The sequence below is a fragment of the Dermacentor silvarum genome, chromosome 1 (genome assembly GCF_013339745.2).
Source record: "Dermacentor silvarum isolate Dsil-2018 chromosome 1, BIME_Dsil_1.4, whole genome shotgun sequence".
Classification (NCBI taxonomy): Eukaryota; Metazoa; Arthropoda; class Arachnida; order Ixodida; family Ixodidae; genus Dermacentor; species Dermacentor silvarum.
In genome coordinates this window covers 45,415,180-45,439,274 of record NC_051154.1, presented here as the reverse complement: position 1 = coordinate 45,439,274, position 24,095 = coordinate 45,415,180, and the positions used below count along the sequence as shown (strand labels likewise).

At 43.9% G+C, this 24,095-nt stretch overlaps 2 protein-coding genes across 2 annotated transcripts; one reads left to right on the top strand and one right to left on the bottom strand.

Annotated features, from left to right (window-relative positions):
- Positions 1-3,731: 3,731 nt before the first annotated feature.
- Positions 3,732-6,508, bottom strand: LOC125945532 (uncharacterized). The gene is made up of 2 exons (XM_049667370.1): positions 5,350-6,508; positions 3,732-3,830 (listed from the first exon to the last, which is right to left on the bottom strand). The coding sequence occupies exon 1, from the start codon at positions 6,506-6,508 to the stop codon at positions 6,068-6,070; it is 441 nt and encodes a 146-aa protein (XP_049523327.1). The 3' UTR covers positions 3,732-3,830; positions 5,350-6,067.
- Positions 6,509-6,988: 480 nt separating this feature from the next.
- On the top strand, positions 6,989-7,896 carry LOC119449691 (bolA-like protein 3). The gene is made up of 4 exons (XM_037712931.2): positions 6,989-7,133; positions 7,244-7,358; positions 7,517-7,605; positions 7,706-7,896. The coding sequence occupies exons 1-4, from the start codon at positions 7,095-7,097 to the stop codon at positions 7,772-7,774; spliced, it is 312 nt and encodes a 103-aa protein (XP_037568859.1). The 5' UTR covers positions 6,989-7,094; the 3' UTR covers positions 7,775-7,896.
- The last annotated feature ends 16,199 nt before the right edge of the window (positions 7,897-24,095 follow it).

Genomic DNA, 24,095 nt, shown 5'->3' with positions numbered 1-24,095 from the left:
AGTAAAATGTTGGCGTCTTTCCAGCTTTCTGGTACACTTGAAGTCGGGAGGCATTGCGTATAAAGGGCTGCAAGCTTTTCAAGCATGACATCTCCTCCATCTTTGATTAAATCGACTGTTATTCCATCTTCTCCAGCAGCTTTTCCCCTGGTCATGTCTTTTAAGGCCCTTCTAACTTCATCGCTAGTTATAGAAGGAGCCTCTGTATCCTGTTCATCACTACTTCGAATGAAAGTAGCTTGGCTGCTCTGGGTACTGTACAGGTCAGTATAGAATTCTTCCGCTGCTTTTACTATGTCATCGAAATTGCTGATGATAGTACCCTGCTTATCTTTCAGTGCATACATTTTGCCTTGTCTTATGCAGTCACTATAGTGGCAACTTATGTAGTGGCTATAGCTTTTTCTTCTGTATGTAATAAAAATGGGTCCATGTACTGGCCATGCATGTAAATAAAGTGTACATGTAATAAGTAAGGTATCACTGTAAAGAGAATTTGACATTTAGCATTGTATTATCATAGGTTATGACCAGTTTGTTTTTCTTTCTGTGGACTGAGCGCATTTCGTGTTATCAACAGCACGAAGCAGGCTAGTGTAACTTAGCATGGCCTTGAACATCACAGTTGAAGTAGTGGATAGTTTGGTTAGTATTTCAACATGTGCTATGAAACTGTCACTAATATCAGAGATTGATTTTGCACCTTTATTGCCTAATGTATTTATTGAATTGTGAAAAGCACGTACTCAATCACTGTCTACATTCTTTGTTAATAATTAGCTTTGGTACTTCTCGGCAACTTCTCGGGGAGATTATTAATGTCTTCTGTATTGCCAAAAGTCCTTCATTGGATCGTTTTTGACAGACTGGCAGTTGTGACAGCTTGATCAGCGGAAAATTTGAAAGTACACCGGATGGGGGGGGGGGGGGGGGGTAAAGGCTTTCCCAGTTCATGTTTTCTGTTGCTGATCTCACATTTGCACCCCATGGGTATGCACTGTTGTGTTTTGGAATGACATGATGATGTCGATTTGATTGTTTGTTTATTGTTTCCTGAGCACAGTGGTGTTGCTGACAGTATAGTGCAGAGCAGATGCCTTGGTTCCTGTGCACCATTTTTTTTTTTTTTTCAATAGATAATGCTTTCCACGACACAACAGGAATATGGAAGAATGTTCTAAGAATGCAGGCCTATATTAGTTATCATGCAGGGATTCTTGCTTAGGATGATCTTACCTCCTTAGGAGTGCATCAAACTGTTCATAAGCTTAACAAAGTGTGTCATTGGGCATTTGGTTCATTTCTTTTAAGAAAAATGTCCATGAAAAACAGACATAACTGGCGCTCAACTAGCAACTGATTTATTTTGGGAGAAAGCGCCTGCTTAGTTTTGTTTGAAACCCTGGTGGCATTTTTCTGCACATGTGCAAACCATGAAGTTTTTTTTTTTTTTTTTTTTCCCCAAAAAAATTTAATCTCTCACTAGTGAGGTGCCACTGCTGTTGTCTGTCTTCACCTGTCTCTCTTTTTTTTTTTTTTTTGCTTGCTTGCTCTTCTAAAGGCCAATTGCAACAAACTATTGGGCTACATAAAGAGCCCAGATTCAGATAGCGTAGATACAGAACATTGTCCACGCAAAATGTTACATTTGAAAAACGAGTGGATACGCCACGAAAGCCTCACAAAAGTGTTTTTAATGCTGGAACTAAAGCATTGCAGCTCACCGGAAGTGACGCGTGACTCGGATTGCGCGACCCCTCAGTATAACCTTAAGAAATTAGGCACTGCCTGTGGCTGCCCGCAGCACGCTGAAAAATCTCGAAGAGTGACATGCTGGAACTTACGACAAAAGCCGCTAACCACCATGTGCATGCATTTTCTGCTTAGGCTCTATTAAAGGCTGCTAATAAAAAAATTTGGAAATTACCAGCCTGGCAGCTTTGCCAAGATTGCTTCAGTAGTATATGCTAATTTATTGCCAGTTTAAGCAAAGTGAAATTTTGTGATATCATCATCGTCAACCTACTTTTATGTCCACTGCGGGACGACGGCCTCTCCCAGCAAAACCTGATTTCAACATGCGCCTGCAAGTTTCCCAATTTCATCACTCCGCCTAATTTTCTGCCGTCCTTCCCTTCCCTTCGCACCCATTCTGTAACTCTAATGGTCCACCAGTTATCTCCCCTACACATTACATGGCCTACCTCGCTCCATTCTTTTCTCTTAATGCCAACTAGAATATCGGCTATCCCTGTTTGCTCTCTGATCCACACCGCTCTCTTGCTGTCTGTTAATGTTACACCTAACATTTTTCGTTCCATTGCTCTTTGCATGGTGGAATGGTAATTTATTACCAATTTAGGCCAAGTGAAGTCTTGTTGCAATTGGCCTTTAATTTCTAAGGTACTTGTACGCTGCCCCCTCAGGAATTCGTCCTCACTGTACGCTTGTTGAGTGGCCTCTAGCTGGGGATTCTTGATTAAAGTAGGTGAAAAGTTGTCTACAATAGTTCTTTTTGCTAACTCAATGCTCTGTGCTATACAGAAACATGCATCTAGTCAATCTGTGCATCAGTTGGCCTAGTAAGACTGAAGTGAATCTTTACATGCTCCATAAATGTAGGGTCGGTCTGGGCAGGAAGAATGAAACAAAACAGTGAATTTCTAACTAACCTTGGCGAAGGCCTCCTATATCCATGTCTGTGCTTACAAACAACTTGAATTAATGAGTAACTGTTGCTTCAGCGCATATTGATCTGTACTTACTTGAATTTTTTTTCTTGTTATTTTCTGTGCTCTTATTCTTACAAACTTTGGAAGGATTTGTCCAGATGCTATTTTTTGGCATTTGTGAGCCATCTGCATACTTCTGGTTTACTTTCCTGCTGATGCTGTTGACGACACACTTCTATTTCTTATTTTTATATATATGGTTGTCACTCCTGTGAACAATTAGGCAGTCATGTTTGCAACTGTGCTTAATGATGGTTGCAATGGGACTTCTGTTAGTGTATAAATACTTTCAATGCTCCCTTTTTGGGTTATGTGTATAGATTTCGATACTTTGCCACTGTATTATCATTTTCCACCTCTAAGCAGGATTCTGTGAAGACTAAAGAGTAACATGTTGTCACTATTTATTGTTTCACTTGACTCCTGAGAATATTTTTAAAATTCTCGGGAGCTTGTTGATACTAAAAAAAAAAAAAAAAAAGTAATGTTTGAAGTCATTTCTTGGAGTTGCTGAAAGTTATGCAGTACGTTAACTTCAAACAGCATTGCTCGTTATGTGCATAGATTTTGTAAATACATGCAAGCTACATTTGGCTACTGCTGTTATATATTGCCTGTTTTCATCAAATGCCTGTTTTCATCACATTTGAAAGGAAAGTTACATAATTTTTTTGTACTACACTTGTTAATATTAAGTGGTGCATGTCGCTGTATATAAAGTGAAGAGCTTATGAACAATGATATTGCTAAGTGTAATAAAAAACTAATAGTGCTTTCCTATTGTGTTGTTTTGACTGCAGAATGTTTGTTTCTCAAAGCACCTGCTATGTTTTGTACTGCCATGTGGGCACAGCAAACATGGCCAAATTACCTGGGTCTGTACTCAAGTGGCTTAGAAAGGAAGGCACACTAAACATTGCTTGATTGGCAAATATCAGCTTAGTATAGGTTCGTAGCTTTGGTTAGTATGAATTCAAGACAAAAAATGACAACCACTAGTGCTACTTTCAATTAATGTTTATTCAAGAAACATATGACATATATCTGCATTCATCCTGGATCCGCCAGTGGTTCCATGAGGCCATGTAGTCCAAGGTGCTGCACAAGAATGAAACTTAGATGGAAACATTTTATATTCTTAGCCGGAACACTTTTAAACCTTAACTCTGGAATGAAACAGAAAAATCAAGCATTTTATTTCTTCATTCAAGTTGTAAATTTATTTCAGTGCTTCCATTCATACCTTCATGGCATACAGAATCTCAATTGTGCTATCTTATTACAGACGCTGAAATCACTTGCTGCAAGATGGCTGCTCTATAGATATAAAAATATAGTAGCTAAGTAAGAAACGGGTGCTACAGAGCAACTTGCCAACATAAATTAGTTGCACCAATAGTTTAAGCAAGGCTCATATCACAAATAGCGCTGCACATTTTCAAGATCCGACTGCTAGGGTGGCATAACATGCAACTCCATAGTACAACATTGTGTTGCCTTGCCCCAAGGCAAGAAACGCACTAGAGGATGACTGGTGAAACAACATCCTAAAATGGTAGTTGAAGATAGTGCTTTAGCAGAGTATATAGTTGGGCAAGTTGGTGCATAGCTTTAACGAAAGATTTGTGGCACAAAGTAAGTGACAGGAAGCAAAAGAGAGAGAGGATGCCAAATTTCAGCTAGTTTATGTTCAGAACACCACCCCAATATACATATTTTTTAGAGATGTGCACATGAATAGAGCGCAGCACGTGCAAACAAACTATTTTGCAGCACTATTTAAAAATAAGCATTCAGGCCCACTGATGCGACCATCTCCCTCCTTAATATGAAAGGCTTCAAACACTTCTCGTGCTAATGCGTGGTACGCAGCCGCATGAAACACATTGGAATGGCAGGTGTGAACGCACACCATTCTTAATCGATAATTCCCTTGCGCGGTCATTAACACAGCGGCCGGTTTGAAATTCCATTGAGCTGCGGCATTGTTTATGCCAAACCGGCCGGCTTTTTTAAAATTATTATTTTAAAGCTAGATATGCCCCGATTACAGCCTCACGTCCCCGATTTCGAAACTGCTTCGTTAGTTGTTTTCAGTAGTTGCGTTGCCTAGCAAATCTAATATGCGAAGCATCAGGTTACACGATCAAGCCCGATCCGGATCGAAATTCTCGGGTGCGACTGTTTTCACAACAAATCCGTGCAAATCCTCGCCTCAATGACGTATCACCATTTTCTTTTTTCTTTCCTCTCTGGGGATCGATGGTATTCCTAAATAAACGCATCGCTGTTTTCATGATGCAAATGTAATCTCACTATCAGGGAGGGAGCAGTCTACCTGACTGGAGCAGTATTTTCTTTCGACCGCGCCGCCAAACAGAGAGGGGGGAAAAAAAAGAAAAAGAAAATGGTGACACGTCAACGAGGCGAGGCTACAGTGTACTTCTAGTATAGCGAGGCCCCGCCACTGCACGGATTTGTCGTGAAAACAGTCGCAGTAAGTGGTTCGTGAGGAAAGGGAAAGGTTGACGCTATCTTCTGCAGCCCTTGAGGGAGCACGGCTCAGCGCCAACAGGGAGGGGTAAATGGGAGAGAAAGGGGGATAGGGTGGAGTCACCATGGCTGGGCGTAGCAAACCGGCAGGCTGTGGCGGCACGTATCAGGCCGAGATGGAAGGCCTTGGAGTGCTGCAGAGACTGCAGGGGTGTAGTTCCGGGCCTGTCAGGCCCGGGACGGGTTGGGAGGCCGCGAGGCCGTTCCGCTTGCAGAAATCATGTCTTAGAGGCGTGCGGAGAGCCCTGACGAGTCAAGGTACTCCACGACGCCTCGAAGTGCAGGAAGGTGGGGTCGGCCGGGGAAGAGAAGGTCTTCCTCCTTGCTTGAGGGGAGGCCCAGGCGGCGGAACTCGTGCAGGAGTGGGCCCCGCTGCTGGAGGTAAGCCGGGCAGGCCAGCAGGAGATGCTCGATGGTCTCCGGCTCCCCGCAGGAAGTGCAGTCCGGGGATGTCGCTCGTCCTAGTCGGTGGCTGCGTGCTGCCGTCCAGCTGCAGCCGATGCGAAGCCGAAGAAGGAGCGAGGTCTCCCTGCGAGCCAGGCCTCGCTGGGGGAGTGGGCGTGGGGGGCATCCCAGTGACACCCGTTTGTCAGGGTGGAAGGTCGCCAGGTATCGCCGCAGCCTCAGTCCTGTGAAGTCGCCCTCCGTCACGGCCCGGCTGAGGGGCACAGTGGTGTGGTGGGCGTCCTTCGCCAGGGTGTCGGCTGCCTCGTTGCCCGGGATCCCTACGTGGGCGGGGATCCAGTGCAGGGACACCGGGTGGCCTGCATCCTGTAGCGCTGTCAGCCGGGTAGACAGCAGCGCGACTCCAAGAGGGCTGCCTTGGAGTCGCAGAGGATGGCTGCCGGTACCTCAGGGAGTTCCTCGGAGAGTAAGTCGACGGCCAGGTGGAGGCCTGCCACCTCCGCTACAGTCGAGCTGGCGTGTCTGGGCAGTCGACACTGCCTGCTCTTCTGCAGGGCTGGTGCCGTGCAGGCCGCCGTGGCAGAGCCGGTGTCCGGTACCACTGATCCGTCGACGTACACCAGGAGGTGGTCTCCGAGGGTCTCATCCAGGAGGCAGGCGGCCGTCTGCTGCAGGGCGCAGGTAGGCGAGCGCCTCTTGGAAGTCCCGGGAAGCTCCGTGGCGATGGGGACTGGAGGCCTCTGTGGTGGGGGCAGCTGTACCGCGTTCGCCGGAGGATTGCCGACCACCTCCTCGTAGAGGCGGCACAGCTGACCCATCCTTGAGGATGGCCGGGACTGCTGAGGCGACGCAGCAGGCCTCTGCCGTCAGGAGCATGGTGGAGGCGGTCGACGTCCCTTAGCCCCTGCTGCAGGAAGAGGAGCGACAGGGGCCATACTCCCGCCTCTGCAAGGGTGGCGGCGATCTGTGAGCTCCGAGGGACGCCCAGGCAGAGTCATAGAATAAAGATCAACTTTAGGCAGAGTCGGATGGCCGCCCGGTGCTGCAGCTCCAACTTTAAAACCATGGAGGAAGGAAAGAAATGTTTAAAACAGTCGCGCTCGAATTCTCGACTGCGATTGGCTCCCTCGCGCAGCTCTCTCCCTCGGATCGTATCGAGAGATGCGATCTGGATCGGGCTTGATGGCAATCAAAAGTGCGCCGTCTGACATCCGTTTATGCTTATGAAAGTCGAATCAACATTTTTTTTTTTTACACTGAAACGGTAGCAAGCAAATATTCCATGGTAACAAGCCACTGATGCTCATTTACAGCGGTTGCGGCTTCACAAATTTGTTAGCAGTCTGCTAACACTGTACAGCTCATGCATGCGCGCATGAAACTTCGCAACCGCGGACATTCGCGATGTCCCGAGTATTTTCAAGTTTCGTGCGGCGCTTACAGGTTGGTGTCTTTGCTGAGAGAGAGTTTACTGTTATAAGAATTTGCGGAACGTTTCCTTTTAAAGGGAGAGAAGATCGTAAAGTGATGTTGGTCTGTTTTGTCCATTCCAGGTTTTTAGGCATTTATCAAACGAAGCGCTTAAAACAAGTGGTGAAAAAAGTTTGTCCACTGTTCTTCAAAAAAAATTTCCGGAGGCGGAAGACATACAAGTGAAGGATATTTCAGGTGATGAGTGAGCACTGCACAATACAACAAGCAGATACATTATCGTGAATATGCAAAGCAAATGTCTTATTTCGTCAAGGGCACAACACGAATGAATCGTTTGGTTGTACTGTACTTGCGCTTGCGTGATTTTTTTTTTCTTATTTTTTTTCTTGCAGGTGGCTGTGGTGCAATGTACGAAGTGTACGTCCAGTCGACTGTATTTAAGAATCTATCTAGGGTACAGCAACATAGGTTGGTTAACGAGGTGAGTAACCGTACCACTACCATATTTGAGTTCCTTTCCTGCACAAGCTGCATTGAACACTCATTCTTTTACTTCTCATGTGCTGCAATGTCTTACGCAGGCCTTGAAAGCGGAGATACAAGACATGCATGGGATCAGAATCACTACAGCTCTTCCCGCCAAAGAATAGAGGTCTACGTTTTTTAAAGTATGTTATGTGTAATTTTTGTTTGAAGAAATGCTGTAAAGATATTTGTGTACAGCAACACCTGCCATGTCATTTTAGAAAAATAAATGGCTGCTTCATCTGTACTTGTGCACAAGTTATATATACTTCCTTCGGTCGTAGAGCTGTGGCCAGTCAACCTCAGAAAAATACACCTTGTGAAGGGTATGCATCATGCCTCGTGTTAATTAATAGGGTCGCACAGAACAGTTTTGCAAGGAACTTTGCTTCTTCAATGCAGGCATAACCATCACTGCTCATGGATTATGTTATCCAAAACTGTCTGCCACAACAGGAGTCATGCACCAGTTCCAGTAATTTCTGGTGAAATGGGTTGAATTCAAGCCATGGCAATGTAGATACAGAGCACATGGGCAGGAGGCTTACGTTTCAGTACATTCAGTACAGCCACTGGTTATATTTCATTCACAGAAAGCTCCACATGAAATCATCTTATGTTGAGTGTGTGTTTTCATCCCGTTGCACTTGATGCTTGCATTCTCGAAGTGGACCTGTGTAGTCTGAATACTGAATATCTGAAGATACACTGAAGTAACACCACAAACCGTGGTACCAGTATACACTGCATGTGCCATTGTCTTTTTGCTGTGTAATACTAAGGTTTAAAAATTTGCCCAACTAAGCATTCTTAATTTACTGTACCAAATATTGCAGTACTTAAATGTTTGATTGTTACAATAAGAATGATGACAAACAAAAGTCCATGGTGCTTGGGGTTGGACTAAATACAAACACAAGTGATTGAAGGAATAGTTGTTATTAATAAAGCAATTGGGGGGGGGGGGGGGGGGGGATGCTTTTACTCGTCATACTCTACCACTTTTTTTTTTTTTCCCCTGCTAAGAGGGAATAAGATACATAAGGGGCAAGTCATACCCCTTTAGCTGTTTCCTTACCACTAGAAATGTGCTCATTTTGGGTGCTTTCTTGTTTAACGTTTTATTTCAAGACTTAGTAGTCGCAATGTATGCCGTGATACATTAAATTTTAGCCTGATCACTCGTGTTTTGAGTGGAGGTAAAACGGTATTAATTGCTCGGACAGTTTTTGAGAATTCTTATGTGAAACTTGAAAAAAAGCACCTCAACGAACATGACCGAAAATAATAATTAGCTAATTTTAGTATAAGTACTGAGATTTAAAAGAAATATGAAATATACAAAATATGTGCCTGGGCAAACTTTTGTAAATCAGATCACAAAACAATTATGCAGATTTGTTGGCGCCAGTAATACCCATACTCATTTAATGTAGGTTGCCCTGCCATGGAAGAGTATTCTCATATGTAAATCACTGACCACTTCACACACTATAATGACGTTTCAATTTATGCTCATTTTCAAGCTGCCCAGTTAAGCAAGCTTTCAATTGCAATGAGTACACTCAAAGAAGTGTCTATTTCTTTCCTCACACTTCTAAGCATAGGACACATTTTCAGCCAATCAATCTGTATTTGATTCAATATCCCAAGGCTGTATTTTGCAATGTTGGTACTCATTCGATCGAAAATTTTCAACTACTCAAACACCCCTAGTTTTATCCAATAATCATCTACAACAGTGCTTGGTCATAACAATCAGTACTCACAAATGTGACAGCCACACAGATTCACAGTATAAAGTCCCATACCTTGACCAGGGGCACAATGAGTCCCGTGGGCAGCTCGTAGTACTGCATGGTGGGCACCATGCACTCCAGGGCCTCCAGCGAGATCCCCATCCCTCATGCCCAAACTATACAGGAAAGCAGTAACTTTGCAAATGTGCAAACAGGAAGTTCCTATTGTGCAGTGGGCATTTGCTTTTACTCATTGCAGCGGGCACGTGGTTTGTTTTTTACTGCGTTTTTTGTCAGACCAGGAAGCATGCAGGAGCCTCATACTTCATTATTACATTCGATCAGCCTTTCTGTGCAAGCAAGCTGGTCTACTGCGCATTCAAGTGGCGCTGGAGCCTACACGTGCTTTGTTCTGTGCCTGTACAGTAATGTGGAGTGATGCGCATTATTGTATAGTAATGAATAAGGGCATTTGCACGCACTGCTAGTCTAGCTTATGTCGAAGGTCGGTCTGAAACCAACTGCGTTCTCTTGTGCGAGTGAAAAGTTCACATGACGGGAAGGGTTGCTTGTAATAATTCGTACATACACTGTTGAAATGCTGATGGACAAAAGCAACCCACAATCGGAAAAATAACATTGCACTTGATATTACTTGAACGCAATTATCAAAATAGCAGGCACTCTTGAACTACCATTACTTGAGACTGAACAGTCCAGACGTCGGATCGGAAAATTAGGCAACCTGACAGAAGCTCCTGTGTCTGCACTGCTGCTGTCATTTAAAAATTAGGTTGCCGAGCCTACCAAAGTGCAAATCTTGCATCGTTTTATTGAAGTGCTAGGAGCACTGGAGGCTAGTTTTGACGATACCTCCAGTCGAAGTTTTATTTTTCTAGACTCCCCAATCTGCCAAATATTGGCAAGTCTGACCAATAGTTCGGTCATCATTTCAGACAGTGCATCTGGTGATGCTAGTAGAATTTTAATGGAAATGGTTATCAATTTCTATAGGCCCATTAGGGGGAAAGAGTTAAATCTGCCCCTGGGGTGACATGTGCTTTGCACAAATTGCAGTATACATCTATGTCTGGGCACGAGTGCAAAGTGCTTAGAAGTGTTCCACCATTATTAATATGTCATGAAAAATACTGCGCTGGCTTGTACCTAGACTTCAAGCTACTTTTCCATTGAGTAATTCTGACAACTTAATGTTTTAACAATGTAACCGCCTATATTGTGATGGCATCTGCTACACAAGGACAGCAGAATGGAGAACAAGGCGGCTTTGCCTGAACGAGGTTTCTCACCAGGTAGGACAAGGCTCTTGCCAGTCCCCACTTGTGGTGACTGACATTGCCACCACTTTTTTTGGCCATACTGAAATAGCCCTCTCACCCGGTGATGTACCAACTAGTTATTGAGGTGGGGGGGGCAAGTCTTCTGACCTCTCCCCACCCCCTATATATATATATATATATATATATATATATCATCAGCCTATATTTTATGTCCACTGCAGGACGAAGGCCTCTCCCTGCGATCTCCAATTACCCCTGTCTTGCGCTAGCGTATTCCAACTTGCGCCTGCAAATTTCCTAACTTCATCATCCCACCTGGTTTTCTGCCGACCTCGACTGCGCTTCCCTTCTCTTGGTATCCATTCTGTAACCCTAATGGTCCACCGGGTATCCATCCTACGCATTACATGGCCTGCCCAGCTCCATTTCTTCCGCTTAATGTCAACTAGAATATCGGCTATCCCCGTTTGTTCTCTGATCCACACCGCTCTCTTCCTGTCTCTTAACGTTAGTCCTAAGATTTTTCGTTCCATCGGAGTGGTGCCTGACACCAGCAAGAAAAAATATATATATCGCCGAGAGCTAGTGGGGCTATACTAGTTCAGGTGCAACCAAACTAGGAAGGCCCACTAAGCTTCATCAAAGTCACTCCCTCACCAGAACAGGAATTGGCCTCCCTGGTGCAGTATTCAGCCACTACCTCCCTCATGACTCTGACAATATATATATATATATATATATATATATATATATATATATACACAAACGAGATGAAAGGAAACCGGGAGCCCTGATTTTTATTAGTCATATCAGAAGAAGCCTACAAACAATGACACCAAGGAGAGCATAGGGGAAATTATCTGCAGTTCTTAGTTGAATAAATAAATGGAAATGAAAGTGGATCCCACTTGCGACCACTTTTTATCGAAGTGGAGAAATGCGTTTGAAGCAGCGTTGTGGAGTTACCACGGCAGAATTGGAATGACTCCAGAATCATTCCACATTTTCGCAATCCCGGAATGGAAATGGAATTAAGTCTTTTTCCGAAAATAGAGCTTTTTCGTCTACGCTGTTTTTTTTTTTTTTTTCGAAATATGCCGAAGAACCAACCAGCCCACATTTTCGTAAAATGGCTTGGCTGATTACAAGCAGAGTACATTTATAAGCAACGCGCCTACTACAATTCTGTCCTTATAGACTAAGTAGCACCGACGTTTGTCATGCTGTTGGTGTCCGTCGAGCATAACTACGGCGGCAGCATACTCCTCCACCCCCCCTTACCACTTGTGATTTTTTTTTTACCTCGGCGGCGCCTTCGCCCTGGTTGCCTGCTCTCACCCCACCCTTCACTTTTTTGTTTTATTGCGATAGCAATTATATGGACACTCCAAGCGCATTTATGCCGTCGTCGTCGCCGTGAGGTTCCGTATAAAGTCCAACGGCCGTCGCCGTACGCTGTGTGTCCGAGTGAAAGCTTACGTGGGTGAACCGGCAATCGCGGCTCAATGTAGCGCATGCGATTGAGGAAGGCAGGCCGAAAGCGCGCGAGGGAGGGGGGGGGGTGCGTTCTGCTCCGTCGGGCGCCATATCTTGAAAGCGATCTCTGATGTGGGCAAAGTGCGCACGGGCCTCATCTTCAGAGCGATCTGCGATGTGAGCTAAGTGCACGCCCACGCGGGCCTCATCTTCAAAGTGATCTGCAATGGGGACAAAGTGCATGCGCCGACCGCTGGTTGCTTCGTTTGCGCTTCCGGCGTTTAGTTCGCGTTGAAGCGAGACGAGAGAAAGCACGAAGGTCAATTTGCCCGCTGTTGCTGGTGCAGTTTCTCACTCCGGCGTTATCACAGCTAGTTTCCGTGGTCATTGAGCGAGATGTGTTCATGTTTACCTTCACGCGCGTGACACTGTGCTTGCTATTTAGTTAGAAAGCGAATGTTTACAACTTTATACGGTCCATTGAACTACTATCCTTGCTTTGTATAGCTCTCCACTAATTTGCTATCGCAATCGATGCTTCGCCTTTCGGGCGAAACTGCAACTTTTTTTGCTTCTGTCGCCGTCGGCGACTCGGACGCATATTTGAAAAAGTGCTTCTCTAAGTTGTGGTGCGTATTAACGTTGGCGCGATGCTTGTGTTCACTGCAAGCTTTCGCATACCAGCTTACGCGCCGTCTCACCTTGTACTCCTCCCCCCACCCCTCAACCCATCTGCAATACTGTCCCCCCTGTCTAGACAACGGCCGCCTTTGCTCGAAACTCTGTCGTACACAATGAACTTTGCGCCCTCTCCCTCCATATATATATAGAGAGAGGGAGAATAACATTTTGAAAGCATTGGTTCGGCAAGCCAGCTGAAGAAGGAGAGCCAAAGTAACTGCGGCTACGGCGGCACCTCCTCGAGCCCCGACGTGACGATTCGTGCTGAAGAAAACCCACGTTTGCGAGGGAAGGGGGGTCTGGGTGGCGCCGCTGGCGGCTAGCGAAGCCCAACGTTTCATTTAGTTGTTCGCTCATACTGTGAGTGCTAGACAATGCTTCGAAGCATCCCCCTCGGCTTTCTGTGCTACCACACCCGCCCTCCTTTCCAGCCTTCTATTGCAAAAAAAAAAAACACTTCCATAACACACTGCCACACTGGCTCCTGCGCCCAGCGGCTCACGCACGCAGTAAGTCCGCCAACATGAAATTACCCGTGAAGAAAACAAACAAGCTGCACGCTGCAAGCTTTGCTCCGAAACTATACATGCTGTAGTCAGAGTTTCATCTAATTTGATTCGGCACCTAAAAAGAAAGTACGAACGTGAGTACACACAAGAGAAAGGGCTGGCAAGCCAAGTGAAGATAATGTCGGCCTTCACTGGATACAGCTCTGTGTCTGTTAATTGAAAGGCTGCTCTTGATGCCGCCATAATATAAGGTCTTCTTGAATACTACTTTTGTCAGCATAAAAATATGCTACGTCGTCATTTTAGCATTAATACATTTAAGCTTAAGCAATAACATCACAAGCCGTTAAAACATGCTGACCATGCAAATATTATAGGTAGCGGGAGAACTGCCCCTATGGGAATGTGTAGGGTGATTGTGCTGTATAAGATATGTCACCAAGATACTTTCCCTCGACTTTGGTAACATGTTTTGCGTATTTTTGCAGTTCTTAACGCATCTGATGGCATCAGCTTTATGGTGTGTTCATCGTTAACTTAATAAAACTATCAAGATGCCTTTCCTACATTTAGGAATTACAGGAATGGAATTGAACTGCCTGGCCATTCCCGGAGTGGGAATGGGCTAAGTTTTTTCATTCTGAGGAATTGAAAGGAATGGAATTGCAGCAAGTTCTAATTCCCCGGATTGGAACTGGAAAGGAATGGGGGCGCCCATTCCGCAACACTGGTTTGAAGTTAAAATAGGCTATTTCAGAAATAATTTGCCGCAAAAACTACTTCAGTGCATTAAGCAGAAGCGGAGTTCATCATCAACAGCAGCCTATATTTATGTCCACTGCAGGACAAAGGCCTCTCCCTGCAATCTCCAATTACCACTGTCAATTGCGCTAGCTGATTCCAACTTGCGCGTGCAAATTTCCTAACTTCATCACCCCATGACAAGTGCAGTTATTGGCAATCAAATACAGCGTTCACGGTGCTTCCACTCCTTCAATAATTTGCACTGCGAAGGCCACGGCAGACCAGCGTGCGCCCACAACGCTCTGCCTACTGAACGTCTCCGTGGCGCGCAGTTCAAGTTTGATTTTGGATGTTAATTAACGTATATGCCACTACCAAAGCGGCATCTACGACACGCCAAACATTAAAGCCCCATACATAAGTCAAATGTTCACCTTCCAGCAGCGCTGGGGTTCATCAACAAACTGGTCAGCAGTCGAGATAAGTAAGAGACGTTTGGAGTACTGGTGGAAAAAAGTTAGCATAGCTTGCACTGGAGGCACAATGCTAAAGAGACAGTGGAGCTGATGGGCACCTAGCTAGTCCTGACTTTTGGGCTAGGCTAAGCACTATTAAGTCATCCCCAGCATTTCCCGAATTTATTGATTATTGATTGATTATCAATTAGCTGTTGATTGGCTATCGATTGGCCATCGCAAAGTATTGGCCACGTAGTTGGGCTAGGCTAAGCACTACCAAGTCATCTTCAGCATTTACCAGAATTCATTGATTATTGATCGATTAGCTATTGATTGGCTATCACAAGGTATTGGCCACGTATTTGGGCTAGGCTAAGCATTATCAAGTCATCCCCAGCATTTCTGGAATTTATTGATTATTGATTAGCTATTGATTGGCTATCGATGACTGACTAAGCTTAAGTAGTCCCAACCATCCCCAGCCAGGTTCAGTTTCGCTAGTTCACAGGAGTATGTGCCATTGCGCTTGGACCCTTTCTGCACTGCCGCCAGGATCAGCCTACATTTTTGGATTCAGCAGACACATTATGCCCGGCTTAAACAGCTCCGCTGTTAAAAGAGCAGGGAAGAGATTGAGAAAACCGGAGTGCTTGCAGGCATATAGGTACAATATAATAGAGATAGAGGTTTTAATGAAGACAAAAAAACTCAGAGATATAGGCAAAATGCTAGACTGTCATAAATGTAGTTAAAGCCCCTCCATCTGCACGCCACTGCCCTGGTAGGGAAAACATGTCCGGAGGGGCTTCAGATGTAGTAAAACCTGATTAGATCAAGCAGACTATTTGTCGCCGCTCCATTTTAAAGGGGGTGTAAATAAAGTAACTGTTGCAGTGCGCGTTCATCGCCAAACTCGTCTTACCGGTTGACCAAAGCTTCACAGGACACAATGGCCGAGTTGGTTCATGATACGTAATAAACGAAAAGATCGCAAAGAAAAAAAAAAGAAGGAAATAAAGAAAACGAAAACGAACAAGGTAGGGAACAGAATTTTAAGCACTCTTGTGCTAGTGCCTGCTCCCTGTTTTGTCTGTGCCCCCCCCCCCCCCTTCTTCCTCTCTCTCTCTTTCAATTCTCATGCTCTCTTAATTTATTCTGTACCCAACCTTCGCTTACACCGATTCCCGCAATGCGTGGGATCTGCATGGTTTTTTATTCTTCTTTATACCCATGGCTATCACCTCGGTCCCTAAGGCGAACGAGCTATCCTGACGAATAAATGGTTAACCGTCCTGATTTTTGGGTAAAGGTACCGAGTCCCGAACTGACCCAGTTGGGAGGCGGGCCAAAAGTTCTGACCAGTGGTTATTTTCTACTGAATAACAATCAATACATTTCATTTTTATATTGCCTGACAGCTAGCTCGGTTGCGCATTCTTCTCTTTGGTCGTCTGTTGTAGTGTCATAAAGGTAAAGGTGTTTTTGTCATGCTTAGAGTTCTGCTCGACCGTTCGCAGTGTCTCTATTTGTATTGGTAGCTGTATTATCCAGGCAACTACTGCACATTTCTCATTGTAAATCTAAAATGATAAGACTAAAGAAATTTACAGCTTTGTTGCACGTACAGGCTGGCGGCTCCCGACACTGACAGAGTCGGTCATCCTCGTGTACTTAGATTTATGCTCGGAGGTTACGAACAATGGCGAATGACAACGCCTCAAGCAAACACGTCTCCCTGTTTGTTCTGTGTACTACGCAGACAGTGGCGTAGCCAGAAATTTTTTTCGGGGGGGGCTCAGGTTGCAGCGCGGCCTCCTCGTTATAGAATTTGTCGAGGGATAAAATGCATGAATAATAACTGCATTGCCAATGCTATTGTATATTAGATGCTGCAAACGTATTGAATGCTATGCACTGTCAAGTAAAATATGAATTTTTTTTCATAAAAGAATATATTCGTATGCCCCCAAAATTGTGGCAAAAATAACTGATATCAATGCTTCCGGGTTTTTTTTTTTTTTTTGGTCTATTTAATAAAGAAAATATCACACGAACTTTAGAACTATATCAGTTCAAAACCAGCAAAGCAGTGCATGCAGCTGATATGAAAAACGTAAAGGCCATGAAACGATCGAATAAGTTGAGTACAAATATTTTCATAAATCTTTCCCAGTCAAAAAAAGCAATTGACTCCAATTGGGAAATTTCCAATTGGTACGTACCAATTGGAAAATTTCCAATCGTAAATTAGTACATAACTGGACCAATTGAACCAACTGGAATGTGACCAATTGGTTTTTGTTGGAGTGACCAATTGTACCCAATGGGTGCCAATTGGTTTGAAACCAATTGGTTAGAATGGCCAATTGCACCAGCACTGGGCAATACCAATACACATATATACCCCACAAAGCAAACCTAAATAGGATTCCAGCTGTCAGAAACAGATTTGCTATAGCCTTAGTACTGCATGCATATATAGCTATAACTCATACCAGTTTGCTTGAATTGGTTCATAATCTAAAAGTATTATTTCCCAGTTGGTTACATTCTAGTTAGTTTATTCGACCTATTGCTAGTCCAATTAGACTCAGTTGGGAATGTAAGGTGGGCCTAGCTGGATCAAACTGGCAAGTCCAATTGGACTCAATTGATTCCATCCCTGACTCAATCATAACCAATTGGAGGTAAGGATTTTCCAATGGGGCCAGTTGATTCCAATTGGCAAGTCCAATCGGACTTAATTGGTTTCACTTTGACTCAATCGTAACCAGTTGGAACTAGGGATTTTCCAATCAGTTCCAATTGGGTCCAGTTCATTTCAATTGGCAACTCCAATACGTTTCTCCTCTGATCCAATCGTAACCGGTTGGAAGTAAGCATTTTCCAATTGGTTCCTATTGGTCCCAGTTGATTCCTATTGGAAAAGCCAATTGAAGTCAATTGATTTTTTTGACTGGGTTGTCATTCAAGAACCTTGTTTACATTTTTGTACATATGCAACGGCCAGGAAAAAACCTCAATGACGCTGTCCCTCGTTGCAATAGATTGCGCAGGAGCAGCTGTAACTGGTCGTGTATTGTAATTACACCGAGATTATACTCGCAACAGTGAGTACATATAAAAAGTAGGAGTTCTGCAAAATACACATTAGAAATGCAAAGATAGAATGGAATAAACAAATGGGAAGGTACAACTCGCTAAAGGGTAAAAAAGAGTCGCTGGAAACAAAGTGCACTGCTTGTATACATAAAACCTCGCAACAAGATATTTAAAGATACGTTTAAGTCTCCAATAAATCGATGTATTTAAGCAAACGTCACTGTATATAATGCGTCAAACAAGACAAATAAACATGTTGCGCAGTCACAGATAGTAAACTTTGCGCACAGAAAGACAGATGATCTATGCAAGAACAAAACTATGATCGCAGAAATCGTGATATGTACTCGAGCCATTCGGCGGTCGCGACAGCGCCATATGGGTAGAATAATAGAGTAATAATGCAGAAATCAATATGAAGATGTGTAATTTAACTGCCTGCACAGCGCCAACAATTATTCTGCACCCAAAATAAAGGAGGGTATTGCTTCATTTTAAAACAGAAATAACAGCAGGTAGCTATAAAGGAAAGAAAAGGACAAACGAAAGCCACAGATGATGCGGCAAGTTGAACTACCCAATATCCGAGTGTGTTTTTGGAAAACGCCGCGTGGGCCGGGCTTTCAATGAGCAAGGTCGGTAAAAATTGGTTATTAATGTCCCCATAATTTTCGTATTCACATGATAACTTTGATCATGATGCTAACTGCTAGAATAAACAGCGAAAATTTCTGCGGTTTTAAAAGCTAATGAACAGTCATACGTTTTCATAATTAAAAGCTTATGGACCTGTAGGAACAGAGATTTTTACTTGCATTGATTTTTGCTGCTTCACTATCTAAAGGACAAACTTCTCTCGGCGGGGAAGTTGAGCGAAGCGGCCAATGACTTCGGACATGTTGATGTCGACGTCTCTGTGGGTGTATAGAAGCGCCAGCCTAACCATGCGTTCCACAAACATTGTAGAGCGCAAGTAGTTTTTTAGTAAACTCTTGTTAAAAAATATTCTCTCTGCGCTGGCAGTGGTCACTGGAAGGGTACGTGACTAGAATCAGCAGAAGTATTTACACATTTGCATAGAACCTGCAGTGGCAATGAGAGACGGGCATCTATTCCGGTGCTAAAACCTAAAACACTCCCTCGATGTCGTTGGCATACTTGTTTAGGTACCTTGCACAAACAGTAGGCTGTTCGATTCCAGCGATGTCCGTCATTTCGCCAGGAAGTATGGAGAAGTAGCCTGCTTTTGCATCTAGGCTTCCTTTGATAATTTCACCACAAATTTTTATAATTTGGTTTTCTGCATCTGGGCTTAAATACGAGGCATTACTGGGGCAACTTTCCTAATGGTTCTTCAGATATGTATCTCCACAATCAGCTCACATGAAAAGAAGCGCTCTGAAAATACCTTTATTTTCAGTGGGGGCTATGCTTAAAGCCATAGGCCCACGCCCCTGTGGCCACAGAGAGCCAGACCTTGTCGCCCGCAAAAAGAATTTCCTCAATAATAGGCCATTTACTTTCTTCTGATTTCTCATGCTTTACTTTGCCTGCCCTGGTCCAGCTGATCGATCACATTGGGCACGCTTCCTGAACATGTTCGGAGAAAATTAGCAGCTGCTAGCTGTCGGTCACAGTGATATTTAGTATTTTCGTGTGTGTGGAAGATTGCGAGCGCGTGCTTCAATTTCTGGAACAGCTTGGACACGAGGGCTCCAGTGCGCGCATGTTGGCCCAAGTTTATAAGAACATTAACCCCATAAAGTTGCAGAATTAAAAATCTTTTAAAGCATGCCTTTGGAAATGTCAGTGCACCTTTCGCGTCAAAGGTTTATGAGAACTTTATACCCATAAAGTTTCGTAATTGAAATCCATGTGCTCCGTAGATTTCACGGCCGCTGCGAGATGCCACAACGTGCCCGCTCGCTATCGAAAAGCCCTTGAAAGTTTGTGCTCGGATGGGGCTCCTTGCGTTACGTGACTCCAGGTGCAAGGGCGTTGCCACGAAATCCAACCCGAGTTCGCAATGTTCGTGCCGAAATGTCTTTTCGAGCGTGAAAAAGATATTGTAGACAAAATCCAGAATGATTCCCAGCGTCGGTGGTAGTTTTGGGCGGCAGTGCATGCCAGCACGAAAAAATTTCAGGGGGGGCTGAAGCCCCATCAGCCTCCCCCCCCGGCTACACCCCTCTACGCAGACAAACAGCAGTGGTGCACGCAAGGTAACGTTTAAAATCAACTCACCACTCTCCTATTGGACTAAACTCTGCAAAAATTAAACATTCACCTCCAACATCACCACTAATGATCGCCAATCAAAGCAAACAGCATAGAAAGCTTCGCTTACGTTGATTCCCAGATTGCGTGGGATCAGCATACCCCAGCATATGAAATGTAGTCGCAAGACATCGCGCTCGTGAATAACAATTCGTTTAAATACTTTGACCAAAATAATGTTACCTCCAGTGAGCCTTCATTGAGGTGTATGTTTGCAATTATTCATCCTCAGATTCGTGGTATTTCAAGCCGAGGAGAGGAGTCGTGCAGTCAAAGCCTGAAGTCATGTGCACGATCGGCGTTCGCAGTCAGGAGCATGAAACACAAGCTTTATTAACTGGCGCGTATTTTTCGTGGTTTGCAACGAAAATCAAGCGATGCAGACCGCATTTGCTTCACGAATGAGAGAGATATGGAAACGTTACAAGTTCTTGGCCTATAGCCAGCAAGCAAACTTTTATATTTCTGGCTAAATGTAATTCACTTGCCAAATTGGTTAATTTATTGTGTTCCTATTATCTGCATAAAAAAGGTTTACAACATGCAATATAAGATTACCCCACTGCATATACCCCACATTGCTAGGGCAGCCAAAAAGAAGAGGAACCGAGCGGCTCGACTTATGTTAGTCGCAACGTACCATATTAAGCAAACAGACAATGAAGCCAATGAAACCATAAAATTAACTACGGTTTTAATTAAAATGACGCCGGCACGTGAGGCCGTCAGTTAAAAGGGTATATATGTACCCTTTATATATGTTTGTACTAACTCAGTGCATAGAGATTTCAGTAGATCAGAATAGACATTTATCGACATCATTTATAGATATTAAATGAGCCTATGACAACATAGACAGGAAATTGTTATGGGATATTCTTAAGCAAGAATGCATATATGACGATATCGTGGAGCTGCTGAGGGAGACATATAGAGACAACCGAGTATAAGTTGTATGGGAAGCTCAAAGAGATTAATGAAGTGGTGGAATTCACCAAGCACTGAAGCAAGGATGTCCTCTGTCTCCATTGTTGTTCACGCTTTATGTTAAGCGCATAGAAAGAAGACTGGAAAACAGCAAATTAGGGTTTGATTTATCCAACATGCATAATGGACAAATGGTGCAACGGAAGGTCCCTGGACTGATGTATGCGGAGATTGCAGACGACATATACTAGCGGACAATACAAGAGATTTACAGACACTTGCGAATATCTGTGGCAACGCAGCGACAAATCTAGGGCTCAAGTTTAGCACACGTACAGAAATAGGGAATTATGATCTTTAATGATTAAAGAGACGAGTAATTATATAGACCTCCAGCAGTGCGTGCAAAGGTCGTGCAAAATAATTAATTTAATGCTTTTGCTCTCCTAGCTTTCCATTGTTAGGCATTAGAGACAATTTGCTTGTATTTCTGTGGCATAGTGCGTGCATCGACTCATAACGCACAATGTACGATCAATGCACGAGAGCTTTGAATGTGCAAGAGATGTCCAAATCATAAGGACATTCGACGCCCTCTGGATGACCCTTGACTGCCACGTACTAGTCGAACATACTATAGATGTAAACTGGACGTCGTTAAATGTCGTGGATATTTGGTCTTTTGTGGTACATGCAATGGATATTTGTGGTTCACTGGGTACGTGGTGTCAATTCAACAGCAAGCCATACCGACAGTCAAGCAATATAAATATATCGACCGTATACATAACCTAAGGAAACACTTACTCAAGCACCCACCATCGTTAATCTGAAAATAAAGGGAAAGCGGAATGCAGCAATAATGAAACACAGAGCACTGTGGGGCCACAATAAGTATGAGGTGGTGCGTGGAATCTGGAAAGGAGCAATGGTGCCAGCGCTAACGTTGGCAAATGCCATTCTATGCTTAAAATCGGATATCTTGTCAGGGTTGGAAGTTAACCAAAGATAGGCAGGCCGGTTGGCTTTGGGAGCCCATGTTCAAGCCACAAATGAGGCACTGCAGGGTTACATGGGTTGGGCCACTTTTGAAGGCAGAGAAGCACAGAGCAGAATTAGTTTTGAAGAAAGACCCAGGAACATGAATGAAAATAAACTGGAGGCTAATGTGCACAAATACGTCTGTAGATGAAAAGCGTGAAAACGGAATGGAAGAAGAGGTCAAGAAAGTTAATTGGCAACCAAGCAGTGCTGGATTAAGAAATTTTGGGGCCCGGGGCTACCTGCATCCTTGGGGCCCTAATGACAATGATTATGATGATGACTGGTTTAAGACACTGAATTTTTCAAAGCCCACATGTTACGTTCGCTGATTAGTGATAAAATATACGTCATCTTAATGTGTTCGGGAAACTAATTTCTTGGCGTGATTTCTAGTATTATATAACGGTTATTATCTGATGTACACGTCGGTATGTTTAAAGCGTCAGTCCATCACAAATTCACAATTAGTTGAAGTGCCGCATCGGCACGCAGCACGGACCAAAAAAACAGAAGAGCACCTTCTTTAAAACAAGAAACATTTTAGTCGGCATTCAATCTTCAAGTTATAAACACATAACTTTCAACAAAACGTATGTACAATTGCAACATTTGAACATTGAAGTAACTATACGAGTCATGTACAATGATTTCACTTTTAAATCAATGTTTACATTCAATACGACAAGGAAAAGCAATCACGTCGAACTTCATCACTCGTGACAAAATGAGAACAAAGAACTTCACGCTGTTCATTGACCAAAAGCAAGCAAGTGAGAAAAACTACCACTAAGCTAAAACATGAACAAATCTTACATTTAAAACGACATCTTGCAGCTTTTCATCCTCGCAAATTCACATATGGCTTCATCAAAAGAAATGTCTCTCAGCAGGTCCCTTTCGATCGACTTGATGGCTAAGGAATTCAATTTTCTCTCGCCGGGAGTGGACCGCAAGCAGCTTTTAATTAACGACAGTTTTCAAAAGGAGCACTCAGTCTCGAGAGGGAAACAGCACTCAGTCTCGTAGTTTGTTGCAGGAATAGTTAGGTATAACCTTAGAGCATTTGGAAAAACGCATACAATACCTTTCGCTCTAGCATTTTCAGCAGACCGCTCGCGCTTCTGTCTTGGCAACTGCAACTCTGCAGGTAGTGAAAGAACTGGACTAGTTCTGCATAAAAAGTCGAGTCAAGATCGCCCTTGTACGATTCCACTAATGCACTAGCTTGATTGACCAGGTCGTCATCGCAATGAACTTCATAGAGAAGCGCTATGCACAAAAATTTCTCGCAGAGGCTGGTGTACGCAGATATCCGAGCCTGTAACACTGTGCTTAAGTTGTCAATAATTCCATTGAAGTATGTCCCTATTTCGAACTTTCTGCTGCCACATGTCCTGTTGTCATCCTGTTCTGCTACAAGCTCCGTTGAAGTGAATCGAGTGCGTTCACACTGATGAACAGTTTTTTTTTTTCTTTCTTCTTTTTGCGAGCGGCGGCGATTTTTACCAGTGTTTCAAAGATTGCAGTTCGCTTCATTTTCACGAAGTTGGCAGATACACCGGTCGCCGGCGGACCCTCGCGCAAACGACATTCTTCTGGCGATTCTGTCGCCTCTGCAAGTGATTATTCGGCTTGTTGCTACTGTTAGACATTGTAATCTGAAGCTTCATTTGTTGCTTACTCAATTTAGAATTTTTTTTATGGTAAAAGCATACCTTACGGCGTTTTGGTGCCATGCTCAGAGTTATGTTTCGCCGAAACACCCTGTACCAAAAAGACTGGAGCTGAGCTCTAGGGCTTTCGCCGAAACGAATGCGACCGCTGTCAAGAAGTTGCCCCGGATGTCGGTTTTCGATGACAACGTGGATAATACGCTTAGCAACTTTTATTTTTTTTTCAAATGGTTGAGCGGGGCCCCTGAAAGTTGGTGGCCTGGGGCTGCAGCTCCCTTAGCCCCCACCTTAATGCGGCACTGCAACCAAGTACAAGGTAATTGAAACTGTAAATAAATGAAACTGCCACAGGAACACAGCCACATAAAAACGTTGAACTGTAACAATTTATATATACAGTTCCGCCTTTCTGAACATACTCTAAATGAATGGCACCGATACTCGGTGTAATTATACCATATCCATCAAAAATTTCCGCTATCGTCTGTCGCAGGCCCGTAGCCAGGAATTTTTTT